At 38.4% G+C, this 15,716-nt stretch overlaps 1 protein-coding gene across 4 annotated transcripts in view; it reads left to right on the forward strand.

The window, feature by feature from the left end:
• Positions 1 to 14,983, forward strand: part of PAK1 (p21 (RAC1) activated kinase 1) — a 149,236-nt gene extending 134,253 nt beyond the window's left edge. For all 4 annotated transcript variants that reach the window (XM_059188195.1, XM_059188212.1, XM_059188186.1 and 1 more), the window contains exons 12-15: positions 4,921 to 5,020; positions 6,996 to 7,192; positions 10,478 to 10,615; positions 13,641 to 14,983. In XM_059188195.1, the coding sequence (XP_059044178.1) occupies positions 4,921 to 5,020; positions 6,996 to 7,192; positions 10,478 to 10,615; positions 13,641 to 13,727 (522 nt within the window). In that variant the 3' untranslated portion in view covers positions 13,728 to 14,983. The remainder of the gene's footprint in view (positions 1 to 4,920; positions 5,021 to 6,995; positions 7,193 to 10,477; positions 10,616 to 13,640) is intronic.
• The last annotated feature ends 733 nt before the right edge of the window (positions 14,984 to 15,716 follow it).

Raw genomic sequence — 15,716 nt, forward strand, 5'->3', positions numbered from 1 at the left:
AGTAGTGACAAAGGAGGTACTATTTTAGAGTAGTCAGGGACGGTTTTGCCATAGATTTGAATAAAGATCTGAATATACAAAAAAGTAAGCCATGGAAAAATCTAGGGTAAAATACTTTCAAGCAAAAGAAATAAAAAATGAAACACAAGTAGGTATTTTCTTTTTCTTTTCATTGCTGTTGAATGTCTAAGGTCTGTAATATGCTGGTGTAATGGGGGAAAAAAAAACCCTCTTTACAAAGCCTCTTTGAGAGGCACTGTCCCCAGGGGATAGCCACATTTTTAAAAAGTATTCAATTAAATTCCAGTCAGTTAACATACAGTGTAATATTAGTTTCAGGTGTTCAGTATAGTGATTCAGTATTTCCATACGTCATTCAGTGCTCATCTCAGCAAGTGCATTCCTTAATCCACATCCCCTGTTTAACCCATTATCCCACTCACCTCCCCTCTGGGAGCCATCAGTTCATTCTCTATAGTTAAGAGTCTATTTCATGGTTTGCCTCTCTTATTTTTTCCTCTTAATTGTTTTGTTTCTTAAATTCTACATATGAGTGAAATCATGTGGTATTTGTCTTTCTCTAATTTATTTCGCTTAGCATAATACTGTCTAGTTCAATCCACATCATTGCAAATGGCAAAGTTTCATTATTTTTTATAGCTGAGTAATATTCCATCACACACACACACACACACACACACACACACACACACCACCTCTTCTCTACCCATTCATTAGGTTGTAGACACTTGGGCTCTTTCCATAATTTGGCTGTCGTGGATAATGCTGCTAAAAACATCAGGGTGCATGTATCCCTTTGAATTAGTATTTTTGTATTCTTTGGGTAAATATCAAGTAGTGCAATTGCTAGATCGTAGGAACCTTCATACTGTTTTCCAGAGTAGACAGACCAGTTTGCATTCTCACCAACAGTGCAAGAGGGTTTCCCTTTCTCTACATCCTCGCCAATACCTGTTGTTTCTTGCATTGTTGATATTAGCCATTCTGAGAGGGGCGAGTGATATCTCATTGCAGTTTTTATGTGTATTTCCTTTATGATTAGTGATGTTGAACATCTTTTCATGTGTCTGTTGGCCACCTGTATATCTTCTTGGGTAAAATGTGTATTCATGTCTTCTGTCCATGTTTTAATTGGATTGTTTTTTGGCTGTTGTGTTTTAAAAGTTCTTTATATATTTTGGATAGTATCAGATATGTCATTTGCAAATATCTTCTCCCATTTCATAGGTTCTCTTTTAGTTTTGTTGATTGTTTCCTTCGCTGTGCAGAGCTTCTGATTTTGATGAAGTCCCAGTAGTTTATTTTTGTTTTTGTTTCCCTTGCCTCAGGAGACATGTCTAGTAAGAAGTTGCTATAGCCAATACCAAAGAGGTTACTGCCTGTGTTCTCCTCTAGGATTTTTATGGCTTCATATGTCACATTTAGGTCTTTCATCCATTTTGAATTTATTATGTATGGTGTAAGAAAGTTGTCCAGTTTCATTCATCTGCATGTTGTCCAGTTTTCTCAACACCATTTTTTGAAGAGACTGTCTTTTTTTCCATTTAATATTATTTCCTGCTTTATTGATGATTAATTGACCATATAGTTGTGGGTTCGTTTCTGGATTTTCTATTCTGTTCCATGATCTGTGTGTCTGGTTTTTGTGCCAGTACCATACCATTTTGATTACTGTGGGCTTGTAATATAACTTGAAACCCAGGATTGTGATGCCTTCAGCTTTGCTTTTCTTTTTCAAGGTTGCTTTGGCTATTTGGACTCTTTTTTGGTTCCATATAAATTTTAGGGTTGTCTATTCTAGCCCTGTGAAAAATGTTGATGTTTTGATAGGGATTGCATTGAATGTGTAGATTGCTTTGGGTAGTACAGACGTTTTATCAGTATTTGTGATTCCAATCCATGAGCATGGAATATCTTTCCACTTCCTTGAGTCATCTTCACTTTCTTTCATCAGTGTATTACAGTTTTCAGAGTACAGATCTTTCATCTCTTGGTTAAGTTTATTCCTAGGTATCTTAGGGATTTTGGTGCATCTATAAATGGGATTCCTTATTTTCTCTTTCTGCTTCTTCATTATTGATATATAGAAATGCAACAGATTTTTGTATGTTGATTTTGTATCCAACAGCTTTACTGAATCCCAGCAACTTTTGATGGGGTCTTTTGGGTTTTCTGTATAGAGTATCATGTCATCTGCAAATAGTGAAAATTTGAATTCTTCCTTGCTGATTTGTATGCCTTTTATTTCTTTTTGTTATCTGACTGCTGTGTATAGCCATTTTTTTTTTTTTTTTTTTTTTTTAAGTAGGTTCCACTCCCAGCAGGATTCTGAGATCAAAACCTGAGCGGAGATCCAGAGTTAGATGCTCAACCAACTGAGCCACCCAGGAACCCCAGCCATATTTTTATGGCTTTTCTTTAGACCAAGAAGATGAAGGGAATATTCACAGAAGTTGAGGATATTGGGTGTTTTGCTGATAAGAAACTGGAACTTTCCAATAGCCCAATAATAGAAAAGTTTGGGAGTTAGGGAAGGAGTAGAAGATTTGGTTCAGAGTATTATGGGGTTAAGTTTGATAGTATGGTTGGGGTTTGATGATGTAAAATCTGGAGACATTCAGATGAAATAGTATAGTTGTATATTTAATCAATTTAGAAAAAATAAAATCATATGAACTTAATTTCATCCTAGAAAATATGATCACCTTTACATGAAAAATCCTGGGATCTAGAACATACCCGCATAGGTTAATGGAATTAACACAGGCCTGGGACTCTTAGGAGCTATGACTGCTTTCCTTTGCTGTAGTGCTAATACAGTGATTCTCAACTTTTTTAAAAAATTATCTCTCCCCTAAGCAGCCCTTTAACACATTTTTCACTGATCACATTCCCTCTGTAAAGTATTAATACTATAGATATACTGCATATCTCTTTTCTTTATGTACTGTAACCCTTTGGAAAGCCACAAACCACAGTACTATCTAAAATATTTTTCACTCACTCCCTGATCTGATTTTCACTGATTGAGGTTGCTTGCATATGTGTACTTAGGAAAAACAATTTGCCCCAACTTATTTATCTTTAAAATAGGAATTCATGCTATATTCTAAAAGAGATCACCCCCTTAAGAAAATCATTTTATTGAGATACAATTTATATACCATATAATACTATCACCATAATCACCATAATCCAGTTTAGAACACCATAATCATCACCATAATCCAGTTTAGAACATTTTCATCACCCCCCAAAAGAACTCCTTACCCATTAGCAGGCACTGCCCCACACACCTCACTTATCAGCCTTCTCAGTCCTGTGCAACCACTCATCTTTTTTCTGTCTCTATAGATTTACTTGCTCTGGACATTTCCAATAAATGGAATCTACAATATATGCATGTTTGTGACTGGCTTCTTTTCCTTAATATAATGTTTTGAAAGTTCATCCATATTATAGTATATATCAGTACTTCATTCTTTTTATTAACAAATAAGATTGCATTTATTTATCATTCATCAGTTGATGGGCATTTGGGTCATTTCTACTTTTTGGTTATTATGAACAATGCTGTGTACTTGTACAAATTTTTAGTTGGATATCTGTTTTCATTTCTCTTGAGTATATACCTAGGAGTGGAACTTCTGGTCATATAGCAACTCTGTGCTTGTTTGAGAAATAGCCAAACTATTTTACAAAGTGGCTGTACCATTTTATATTCCCACAAACAATGTATGAGGGTTCTAATTTCTCAAAATCTTTTCTTTTTAAATCATATTTTGTGACATCCAGAGGCCAGGATCTCTCCAGCTTCCTAAGGAAAGCAACTCTTATTTTTTCAGGGAAAAGCTGCTTCTGAATATTAGTTTGTTCATAATTTAGCCATTGGAATGTTCTTAAAAAGTGAAGTAATGATTTGAGAACATTTAAATACTGTTTTGCAGTTGGTCTGCATCTTTTGTATTTTTCAGTTGTTATTTTAACTTTGGGTTATGGACTTAAACTAGGAGATTTAGTAGCAAATCTGAGATTATCTTTTCTAATCCCCACATTTTACAAATGGGAAAACCATAGCCTAGAAAGCATAAGTGATTTGTTTAGAATGATGTTGTTAGGTAGTGGAAGAACCAAACATCTTCATTGTTCTATTCAGTCTCTGTTACTCATTCTGCCTGCTAATTATAGATGTTTTCCAAGGTTCTTTTCTTTCTCCTTTTCTATAATATTTGCCAGTTCCAACCATTCTTATAACTTAAAGAAAATCACTTGGTCAAAAATGACTCAAATACTTATCTCAAGTCCAAATCTCTATAGAACTTAAGACTCATATGTTCCATTGTCTACTGAACATTTGTCTGTCAGTGCTTTATAGGTATATAAAATTGAACATACCCAAAACAGTACAAATTATCTCCTCACCAAAAATATTTCTCCTAACTTTACTCTTTCTAATATCACTTCCATGTGTCTCAGATAAGACTCTTTTTTTGTCCCTTTCCTCCAGTTTTATCTTCATAAAATCATTCCATTTTTCCTCTGTAGTTTTGCTTGGGCCTCAGTTTCTTTGTTAAGGATCTAATGTTTGGTAAAACAAAACAAAACAAAGCAAAAAACTCCAAAATACAGTGGAGGAACTCCTGTAAGAAAACTACGGTAAGATGTATTATAATAAGGTATTTTATAAGAAAGGCATAAAGCAGCACCAAGTTAGAAGAATGCTTAGCCAGGAGATAGAAGACTAGGCAGTAGACCTGCCTCCGCCACAGATTTGGAACCAGTTCTTTCATTCACTGGGATCTCACTTTCTTTGTCACAAAATAAAGAGGTTGGATTAGTTGATTTTCTGTAAGTCTTCATAAGTTCTTTCTCTCTCTCTTTGCCCAACCACTTAAATAGTGCCTACAGGCTTTGGAGTTTCTGCATTCCAACCAGGTCATTCACAGAGACATCAAGAGCGACAACATCCTGTTGGGAATGGATGGCTCTGTCAAGCTAAGTGAGTAGGAGTGTTGATACTTTTCTTCCTGATGGGACCCAGTATCCTGGGGGAGGGTAATCATATGATAGTAGCTGCAAGACTCAGCACAGGATCTTACAGTCACACCTTGGCAGGTCCCATTCCAGGCCACTGCAGTAAAACAAACATGGTGATAAAGCAAATCAAATTAATTTTTCCCAGTGCATATAAAAGTTATGTTTATGCTGTACTATAGTCAATTAAGTGTGTAATAGCATTGTGGCTAAAAAAATGTACATATCTTAATTAAAAAATACTTTATCACTAAAAAATGCTAACCATTATCTGAGCTTGCAGTGAGTCATAATCTTTGTGCTTGTGGAGGGTCTTGCCTTAGTGTTGATAGCTGCTGACTTATCAGGTGGTGGTTGCTGGAGACTGGGGCAGCTGCGGTAATTTCTTAAAACAGTAATGAGGTTTGCTACATCAACTGTTTTCCATTTCACAAATGATTTCTCTGTAGCATGCAATGCTATTGGATTGCATTTTACCTACTAGAGAACTGTTTTCAAAATGGGAGTCAGTCCTCTCAAACCCTTCTACTACTTTATCAACTAAGTTTATGTAATATTTTAAATCCTTTGTGTCATTTCAACAGTCTTGACAGCATCTTCACCAGTAGATTCCTTCTCAAGAAACCACTTTCTGTGCTCATTCATGAGAAGCCATTCCTCATCTGTTCAAGTTTTATCATGAGATTACAGCAGTTCAGTCCCATCTTCAGGCTCCACTTGTAATTCTAGTTCTTGTACTATTTTCACCAGGTCTGGAATTAGAACGTACACATTTACCAATTTAAGTTTGCCATCCACTATATGTACAGTTCATGGTGTCCCAAAACAATTACATTAGTAACATCAAAGATCAGTAGTCACAGACTACCATTACAAATGTATTAATAATAATGAAAAAGTTAGAAATATTATGAGAATGACCAAAATGTAACACAGAGACATGAAGTGAGTAAATGCTATTGGAAAAATGGCACGGACAGACTTGCTCATCACAGAGTTGCCACAAACCTTCAATTTGTAAAAATCGTAGTATCTGTGATGTGTAATAAAGCAGAGTGTAATAAAAGTAGGTATCTCTGTATTTCTTGGGATATTCAGGCTCTTTATATTACTCAGCGCTAGACAGGGTGTCATTTCTTTTTTGTCCATTCAGATATATATGTTTAACCACAAACAATTTACTGAATGCCTCCTATGTGCTACAATGGGCACAAAGATACTTTTGCTAGTCCTCAAGTAGCTCTCAGTCTAGTACTGGAGTCATAAAATACATAACTAGGAAATAGAGTTTAGTGTAATTTCCTAGGTTCATTCATTCAGCAAACTTTTATCAAACTTTTATACTTGGGCCTTCTGGGATTAAAAAAAATGAGTAAGAAGACATAGTCCTTCCTGTCAAAGGTCTCATAATTTAAATAAACTTATAATTGCAATTTAATGTGAATGAACTATAAGCAGAACATTTTGTTCAAAAGTGTAAGGACCAACAGGTATGTTGTAGTCCAGACCAACAGGTATGTTGCATGTGGACAGGCAGCTTTGGGAAGATTGGTGATTAGAGTTTAAGTCAGGGACTCATGCCCAGGAAATAAAGCAAGGACCTAGACTGCCAGATTCTGAGGCATGGGAATGGTTTTTAAGAAGAAAGCAGAAGTAGAGCAAATAATCAAGGCCAAAATGGGAAGCTTTGGACTTTAATGCCTAGTTCTTCTGGTTTGAGGAGTGGTAAGGGGCCAGAGATTTTTGTTCCTCTTGCTACTTTTCAAGGTTAAATAGAGGACAGGGTAAGAGCCAGTCTTGAAGGTAGCAGTCATGTAATTCCAGCTCTAGAGAGACAAGGTATTGCAGTGCCTGAGACCCAGGCGGAGCTTGGGATAGGCATATAGTCAGTACTTGTCAGGTCCATTCCTTCTCTTCTTCTTTTTTTTTTTTTTTCCTAGCCGATTTCGGGTTCTGTGCACAGATCACCCCAGAGCAGAGCAAACGGAGCACCATGGTGGGAACTCCATACTGGATGGCACCAGAGGTTGTGACGCGGAAGGCCTATGGACCCAAGGTTGACATCTGGTCCCTGGGCATCATGGCCATCGAAATGATTGAAGGGGAGCCCCCATACCTCAATGAAAATCCTCTGAGAGTGAGTGTTACTAATCCCATTTGAAGATGTTTGGGCTGTTGGTCTTTAATCCCAGGAAATGGGACTCGGGCTATTCCCTACAGTTTTCAACCTGGATCTATCTTTTCTGAATGAAACTTGGCACTGTTGGGTTTAAAGTATAAATGCTCAAAGGAAAGGGATATTAATAGTCACTCATTCATTCAACATTTTTTTTAGTTCCGATAATATAAAAGAAGCTGTTCTAATGGTGATGAAAAAAATAATATATAGTAACAGAAGGTAAGTGATGTGAGGAAAAGCTGAGTAAGGAGCTTAAGAGAGTAACGGGAGGGAGAAGTGTGCTATTTTATTGATAGTAGAGAAGGAAGTCCTGTCTTTTAAGTTATTTGAGCAGAAATCTGAAGAAAGGAGTAAGCCATGAGATTAATCCGATGCAAGAGTTTCCCAGGCATCAAAGGACTTAATTTGAGAACATACTCCTATCCTGGAGAAAACCAAAGAGGCCAGTGTCCTGAGTGAGTAAGCAGTTTGCAGATGAGCTGATAAGGTCAGAGAACTAACAGGGAGCTGAATCAGGTAAGACCTAGTGACCTTTGTGAGAACCTGGCTTTTATTCTGTAAGAGATTTGAAGCCATTGGAGGATTTTGAGCTGAGGAGTAGTTTGACTTAATTTGCGGTATAAATTGACCATTTTGACTGTTTTTCTGGAAGAAATAAAACAGACTGAAATACTGTTATAATCGTTCTGGTAAGAGTGGTGGTGTGGGGGCGCCTGGGTGGCTCAGTGGGTTAAAGCCTCCGCTTTCAGCTTAGGTCATGATCTCAGGGTCCTGGGATCGAGCCCCACATCAGGCCCTCTGCTCAGCAGAGAACATATAGCTGACATGATGAAATGGATATCAGAGAAAGAGGAATCAACAATGCCTATAAGATTTTGGGCCCTAATTGCTGAAAGATTTCGTTTGCCATTTACTGAGAAGGTTGAAGAGCAGGTAAAATGGGGTAATAGAGCTGGTTTTGAATGTGGCGATTTGAAATGTTCATTAGACATCCAAGTAGAGATACTGAGTAGAGTTGGGCATTTGAGTCTGGATTTCAAGGGTGAGCAGTCAGGACTATAAATGTAAATTTATGAGGAGGTAGTATATAGTTGGCTTATTTAAAGCATTGGAACTAGATGATTGATGCAGTAACTCACCTGGAGAGTAAGGTTTGGGTACTGAGCCCTAGGGTTCTCTCATGCTTACAGGAACTAGCAAAGTAGACCAAGGAGTGACCTTCCTAGTTGGAGGAGAACTGAGAGAAGTGTGTCCTGGAGGCCAAGACAACAAAATGTTTGGAGGAGGATGGACCACTGTGTCAAATGTCACTGATAGATCATATAAGACAAGACTGAGAAGTAAACATTAGATTTGCCAATATGGAAGTTAGTGATGAGCTTGATGATCAATATCAGTGGAGTGATGGTAATGAAATGAATAAGAGTAAATCTACCAGAATGGGAGAAGAAGTTGAAATGGCATGTGAAAGCAATTGTTGTTCTTTAACAAGTTTTGCTCTTAAGGGAACAGAAAAATGGAGCAGGAACCTGAAGTGGAATTGAGGGAGGGTTTTGAGGGTTTTTTTTTTTTTTTTTTAAAGATTTTATTTATTTATTTGACAGACAGAGATTACAAGTAGGCAGAGAGGCAGGCAGAGAGAGAGAGAGGAGGAAGCAGGCTCCCTGCTGAGTGGAGAGCCTGATGCGGGACTCGATCCCAGGACCCTGAGATCATGACCTGAGCCGAAGGCAGCGGCTTAACCCACTGAGCCACCCAGGCGCCCTTTTTTTTTTTTTTTTTTAAAGATGATATTATTTTAGCAAGTTTGTGTGCTGATAGGAATGATATAGTAGAAAGAAAGAGTGTGATCATGAGCAAGAGAGAAGTGACATCTGTAGGAGTGATGTCCTGAAGTAGATGCGAAGAGTTGGATCAAGTATTAAAGGAAAAGTATTAGATTAGGACAATTTGTCCATTTTTTTTTTTAAGATTTTTATTTATTTATTTGACAGAGAGAAATCACAAGCAGGCAGAGAGAGAGAGAGGAGGAAGCAGGCTCCCTGCTGAGCAGAGAGCCCGATGCGGGACTCAATCCCAGGACCCTGAGATCATGACCTGAGCCGAAGGCAGCGGCTTAACCCACTGAGCCACCCCAGGCGCCCCAATTTGTCCATTGTAATGAGAGAGGGAAAGCAGAGTATATGAATACAAGTGCAAGTAGGTTGGTAATTTTGGTCATAGGCAAATAAGAGAATTATTCTGATTGCTTTTATTTCCTCATTTCTCAACCTCCCTTCCAGTGCGGGAATTATGTATGTGTTGTTGTTGATAGGTGGTCATCTCATCTTACCTGGTTACCTCTTGGATAGCCAATTACTGGAAAGTGATTCAGTGTACCAATCTGAAACTGCCCGGACATCCCAGCTTTGCTCTCATTCCACATTCCACACATCTTACCCCGTCTTGCAGTAGCCTTGAAGATGATGATCAGTAGGGTGTGGATGGAGTTAAGACTGGGATTAAAATCAGAGAACATAAACTCATATGAATAGCTTGATCCCAGACATATGTTTCTGGACTTTATCTATGAAATGAGAATGATGATTCTTGCCTAGTCTATTATCCAGATTTATTGTGGTCATTAAATGAGATAGTGTTTGTGTAAATACTTTGTGAATTAAAGTGCTGAGTGCTTGAAAGGACCTTTTTTTTTAACCTGTCCCATAAGATGGTCCATGTTAGAGTACTAGGGGAGGCAACAAGGAAACAAATTGTTGCTTTACAGAACACTTGCTTTTTATATTCCTTTCCTGCTAGAAGAAATCAGTTCTTAGGTAACTAAGGTGAAAGCATCTGGGGTAATTTCCTCCAGCAAATGGGGAGATAGATATTTAACTCATCATCAGGCTAAGTGAATAATAAACCCTTTAGATTTACAATCAAGAATAATAATAAATCCATGGGTCTGGAGCATACTTCATAAGTTATAAAGTGCTTCCCAATATATGGTCTTATTTTTACAGACACTGTTGTCATCCCTATTTTCTAGATGTGGAATTTAGGAGTTCACTGGCTTGCATGTGATCACATGGCCTTCAAATATTAAATCTGATCCTTAGGTCATATTCTTTCCAGTATACCAAAGCTGCCTCTTTGTGTCCTAGAGGCATAACGCAACTGACCATACTTCAGAGAGCAGATCTGGGCACTAAGCGAAAACTGTAGCTAGAGCCTAAGGTGATTCTTCATTTGTATTGCCAGGCCTTGTACCTCATTGCCACCAATGGGACCCCAGAGCTTCAGAACCCAGAGAAGCTGTCAGCTTTCTTCCGGGACTTTCTGAACCGCTGTCTTGAGATGGATGTGGAGAAGAGAGGTTCAGCTAAAGAGCTGCTGCAGGTAATTTTCCCTATGCAGGGAAGCTCCAAATTCAAGGTATCACTAAACCTGCCTTTTTTGCTTCATTTTTGTCTGTGAGGCACTACTGGCTCCTCACCTACAACTTCCCACACTCCATTTATATTCCTAGTTCCTTAACCTCCTTCATCTCTGGACCTTTGTGTTATTCCCTGAAGCTCTTCCTCAGTCTATTAAAACTCTGTACACATTTATAGGCTCAGCTTAAAAATCTTCTTTCTGATGGGACGCCTGGGTGGCTCAGTTGGTTAAGCAGCTGCCTTCGGCTCAGGTCATGATCCCAGCGTCCTGGGATCGAGTCCCGCATCGGGCTCCTTGCTCAGCAGGGAGCCTGCTTCTCCCTCTGCCTACCATTCTGTCCGCCTGTACTCGCTCTCTCTCCCTCTCTCTCTCTGACAAATGAATAAATAAAATCTTTAAAAAAAAAAAAAAAAAAAAAAAAAAAAAAAAAAAAAAAAAAAAAAAAAAAAAAAATCTTCTTTCTGAGCTCCTGCTGAACTTTGCCTGTACCTTTCATCAGCACTTCTTTTGTTTTGCTTGAATTAGAGTGAGATTCTGCCAGGTTGTGGGGAAGCCTGGAGTCGGGGGTTTGCCAAGCTTTTTAGACTTCCATCTGCTTAATCCTGAAATTACATAATTATTTCATATGGTTGCAAAAACTGCTTTTAGCAAGCTACCACCTAAGTATCACATTAAACTTGATGGTGGTGAATAATCTGTAGGCATGCACAGTTAGTTACTTCTATATGATGAGGACCGAGAGCAACCGAACAAGGCAGGGCAGACCTACTGCATTGAAGGTAGTTATGAGCAACCCTGTCTTTCCCACTAGATTATTTATAACATCTATCTTCTTAATTTCTGGGTCTCCTCTTATACCTAGGACCTGACTTAGAAAGGGTATTCAGAAACTTTATTGAATTGAATGAAACTGCCTAAAGTATTTACCTTAATTGAAATGCTATCCTCTAGAACATATTTAGTATCTCTTTGTAACCAGGGTTATGGATTTACATAACCTGGTCTGTTAGATATGAGATTTGGGCTCTGCCAAATATAACCCATTAGTCTGTCAGATCCTTTGGGACTGAAAACCCCTTATAATAGGCAGTACCGTATAGAATCTCTTTGCCTTTCATATGAAATTTGCTCTGGAAACCCTAGACATGGAAAAATGTTCAAATTCTACTTTAAGGCTGTGATTGGCGAAGATATTGTTCATTAGGTACCAAATTAAAATTATTGAAAGATTAGTGCCCTCTAGAGTTTTCTTCCTGATACTATAAGTAATAATAAATGCATTACATTGAATCTTTACCATACTGTAGTTACCTAAGTGACTTATATGTTCTTTTCATCAATTCTTTATAATGACCCTGTGATTTATAGGTTCTAGTATTACCATTTTTGTAGGTGAGTGAGTAAGTTTCAAGTGTGTAATGTTTCCATGATTATATAGCTAGTATGTGGTGGACCCAGAGTTTTATCCTATGTCTGTTTGGTATCTTAAATCACAAATCTTCACATGTGTTTCTCCTGTGAGAACACATATATGGATGAAATTACATATGTTGGAATTTGTATCTTCATGATTTAACCAATATCTTTTATTTCTTTCATAGTAACTACTTGTTTTCAGTGCCTTTTTATATCCTGTATCTGTCCAAAAAGAAGATGAGGCAACTTCCAGCAACAAATATGTGTATATATGCCTATATGGATGTGCCTGTATCATATACAATATGATTGATAAAAAAGACTTATAAGGATGGCAGAAGGATCAACTATGCTGATCATCTGAGTTAGTTTTGTTTCAACATCAGATCTGGTTCTCAGTTTTCTGGTGGCCAGGACAGAAAAGGAAATGTGATAGTTTCTATATTTCTTATCAAATGGAAAAATGTCACATCCTTGTGGCAGAACCTTTTTACTATTAAATGTAAGAAAAATCATTTTTAGTGAAAAGGCTCTGAGTTATATAAAGAATTGTTTTCTGTAACAGTTTTGGTGAAAATATAGATGCAGTTTTTCTACAGAATGGTCTTCTTTTTTTTTTTTTTTTTTTTTTAAAGATTTTATTTATTTATTTGACAGACAGAGATCACAAGTAGGCAGAGAGGCAGGCAGAGGAAGAGAGAAAGGGAAGCAGGCTCCCTGTGGAGCAGAGAGCCCGATGCGGGGCTCGATCCCAGGACGCTGAGATCATGACCTGAGCCGAAGGCAGCGGCTTAACCCACTGAGCCACCCAGGCGCCCCCAGAATGGTCTTCTTTAATAGTGGTGGGTGTGGCCCAAAGTACAGCCCAATGAAAGTGATTTAGGAAAGGACCAAGTTATTGAAAGCTTTACTGGATTCAAAGATAGAAAAATAAATTCCTAGATCAGTGCTCCTGAAATGCAGTATTGCCATATACCATTGGGTCATGATCAGTCAGTACTTTACCCCAGAGATAATTATTATCCTGATTATCTCCATAGTTTAGACTTACCTAATATAAAATGGAATCATACAACATGAAATCTCTTGTGTCTGGCTTTTGTGAGTCAACATAATGTCTGTGGGATTCTTTCTGTTGTCACCGTATCAGTCATTCATTCTTTTAATTGCTGTGTATTTTTCTGTATAGTATTATAAAATATAACATTATTCATTCTTCCATTCTCTTTTTTGGGGTTCTTTTTAGTCATGACTGTTGTAAGTAAAGCTGCTATGAACATTCCTGTGTGTGTCTTTTGGTGGATACACAAACTTCGTTCTCTTGGAAATATACCTATGACTGGAAATGCTGGGATGTAGCATAGAGGTGTGTTTAAGTTGTAGGTAGATACTGCCAAACAGCTTTCCAAAAATGGTTTGTTATCTTTTAAAGATGTTTTTCAACTTGGGGATGATCTGAAGCTTTCCAGGCAGCACCTTGTGCAAATATGGATGGTCTCAATGTCTTATGATGATTACTGAGGAAGAATGGTAAATAGTCATGTGTCTTTTCTCTTTTCTTCCCTTCTAGCATCAGTTCCTGAAAATTGCCAAGCCTCTCTCCAGCCTCACTCCACTGATTGCTGCAGCAAAGGAGGCAACCAAGAACAATCACTAAAACCACGCTTACCCCAGCCTCATTGTGCCAAGACTTCTGTGAAATAAATGCTCATTTTAGAAATTCCAACCCCTGATGCCCTCTCTTCCTTGCCTTGCTCCTCCCATTTCCTGGTCTAGCGCTCTCATGACTTTGATCGTTAAAAACCATGTGTCCAGCATTGATGAGAACTGCAACTGACTAATCAGATGATGGCCATTTATAAATAAGGAATTTCCTCCCAATTTGTCGTTGTGAGGGTGGTTTATGACCAAGGGCTTATATGAATAAACCCTTGGACTTCTATTTCTATACAGCAAAATCTTCTCCCCATACCCCAATCTCGCACCTGCCAGTCAGTTCTTAACTCTATAAATTTTTGGCTTTATAACATTATTGATTGGTAATCAGTTGAAATTTCTTTAGTGCTTGCTTTTCCGAGGCTGAATTGCCCAAACTCAATTGTACTTGAAAATTGGAACAGTGTGAGGGGTGCTGTGAGGGTGGATAACTTACCAGAGACATGAAATGGCTCATCTTCCTGGACCATGGCTTTGGCGCAGCTGATCTCGATATGGGAGAGAAAGCTAAAATGTTTTTTCTTCTTGTATGCTTCTAGCTGCTACCTGAGGGGATCTTCACTCAGTAGTGTTCCCCATGCTATTTCTTGTGAAATGGTCTTGGCTATGTAGCAGCTTTTGACTCCCTACATCCCCTAGGCTGCTGCCCCAATTCTGTCTTTGTTTAGAACTTTGAGAGGTTTCCTAGGGCACATGCTGGGTGAGAGCAGTGTGAGAAGTCAGGGAAAAAATTTAGCTGCTTTTAGAACAAAGTTGGGTATCAGCATCTGTCCAGCTGTACCTGTGTGTTGTTTCAAGAATTCCGCCTCTTTCTCCATCTGGAGTAAAGAGCTGAAAGATCTTCTGATGGCCTGAGACTTCGGATCAGAGGGAAGGATCTCCCAACTCTGAAACTACGTGTTAGCTTTGAATGGATTTGGCGACCTGATAAGATACTCTGCCAGCTGTGAGGGGACCCTGTTTTTACAATGCATGGCCGAGCTCTCTGCAAATGGAAATGCTTGCACTGGGTGTTGGGGATGTTTGCTACCTCCTGCTATCTTTGTGGTTTTGGTCCTCCCACTATGATAGGACCCCTGGCCAGCATTGTGGCTTGTCACGTCAGTCCCATTGGCTACCTTGTCATGCTCTGAGGTACCACTGCCTCTTGCAGCACAAGTTTTATTTCCTTCAATAAAAGGAGATGAAAATATTCTACTTGGAGTATGCCTTTCTTCTTTTCCTTTTCACCTTTCTTTTCTAATTTTTCATTTTGAAATGATTTCAGACTTAAGAAAACTTTAAGTTGTAGGTAAATACTGCCAGAAAATATATTTTCTTCCCAAAAGATTTTAGATTAAGCTGCAGTAAGATGCCCTTTTACCACTGTGTACTTCAATGCATATTCTTTTTCTTAACACTCTTAATTATAAACAAAGAGAAAAAGACCTAAAATATTTATATTTATATTTATTTTATAATATATGTTACATATATATTATATTTATATTATAAGGTATTGGCTCAGGCGAGTATGGGAACTGAGAAGCTCCATGATCTACACCGGCAGGTTGGAGGCTGGTGAGGCCAGGGGTGCAGTTCAAAGGCCTGAGAGCCAGAGAGTCATTGGTTGTATAGATGCCAGTCATAGTCTGGTGTGTGAGAACCAGAACACCCTGGGGCAGGAGAAAATTGATGTCCCAGCAACGCACTCCACAGTTTTGTTCTATTCAGGCCTCCAATTAATTTGGTAATGCCCTCCCAAGCAAGGTCACCTGCTTTACTCTCTCCACCAATTCATATGCTAATCTCCTCTGGAAACATTCCACACAAAAACACACCCAGAAATAATGTTTAACCAGATACTGGGCATCATGTCTGAGAATGGCATGGGTGGATATTCTGCTCAGAGTCTCATGAGGCTGAAATCAAGGTATTGGTCAGGGTCTTG

This window comes from Mustela lutreola, chromosome 1 (assembly GCF_030435805.1).
Source record: "Mustela lutreola isolate mMusLut2 chromosome 1, mMusLut2.pri, whole genome shotgun sequence".
Lineage (NCBI taxonomy): Eukaryota > Metazoa > Chordata > Mammalia > Carnivora > Mustelidae > Mustela > Mustela lutreola.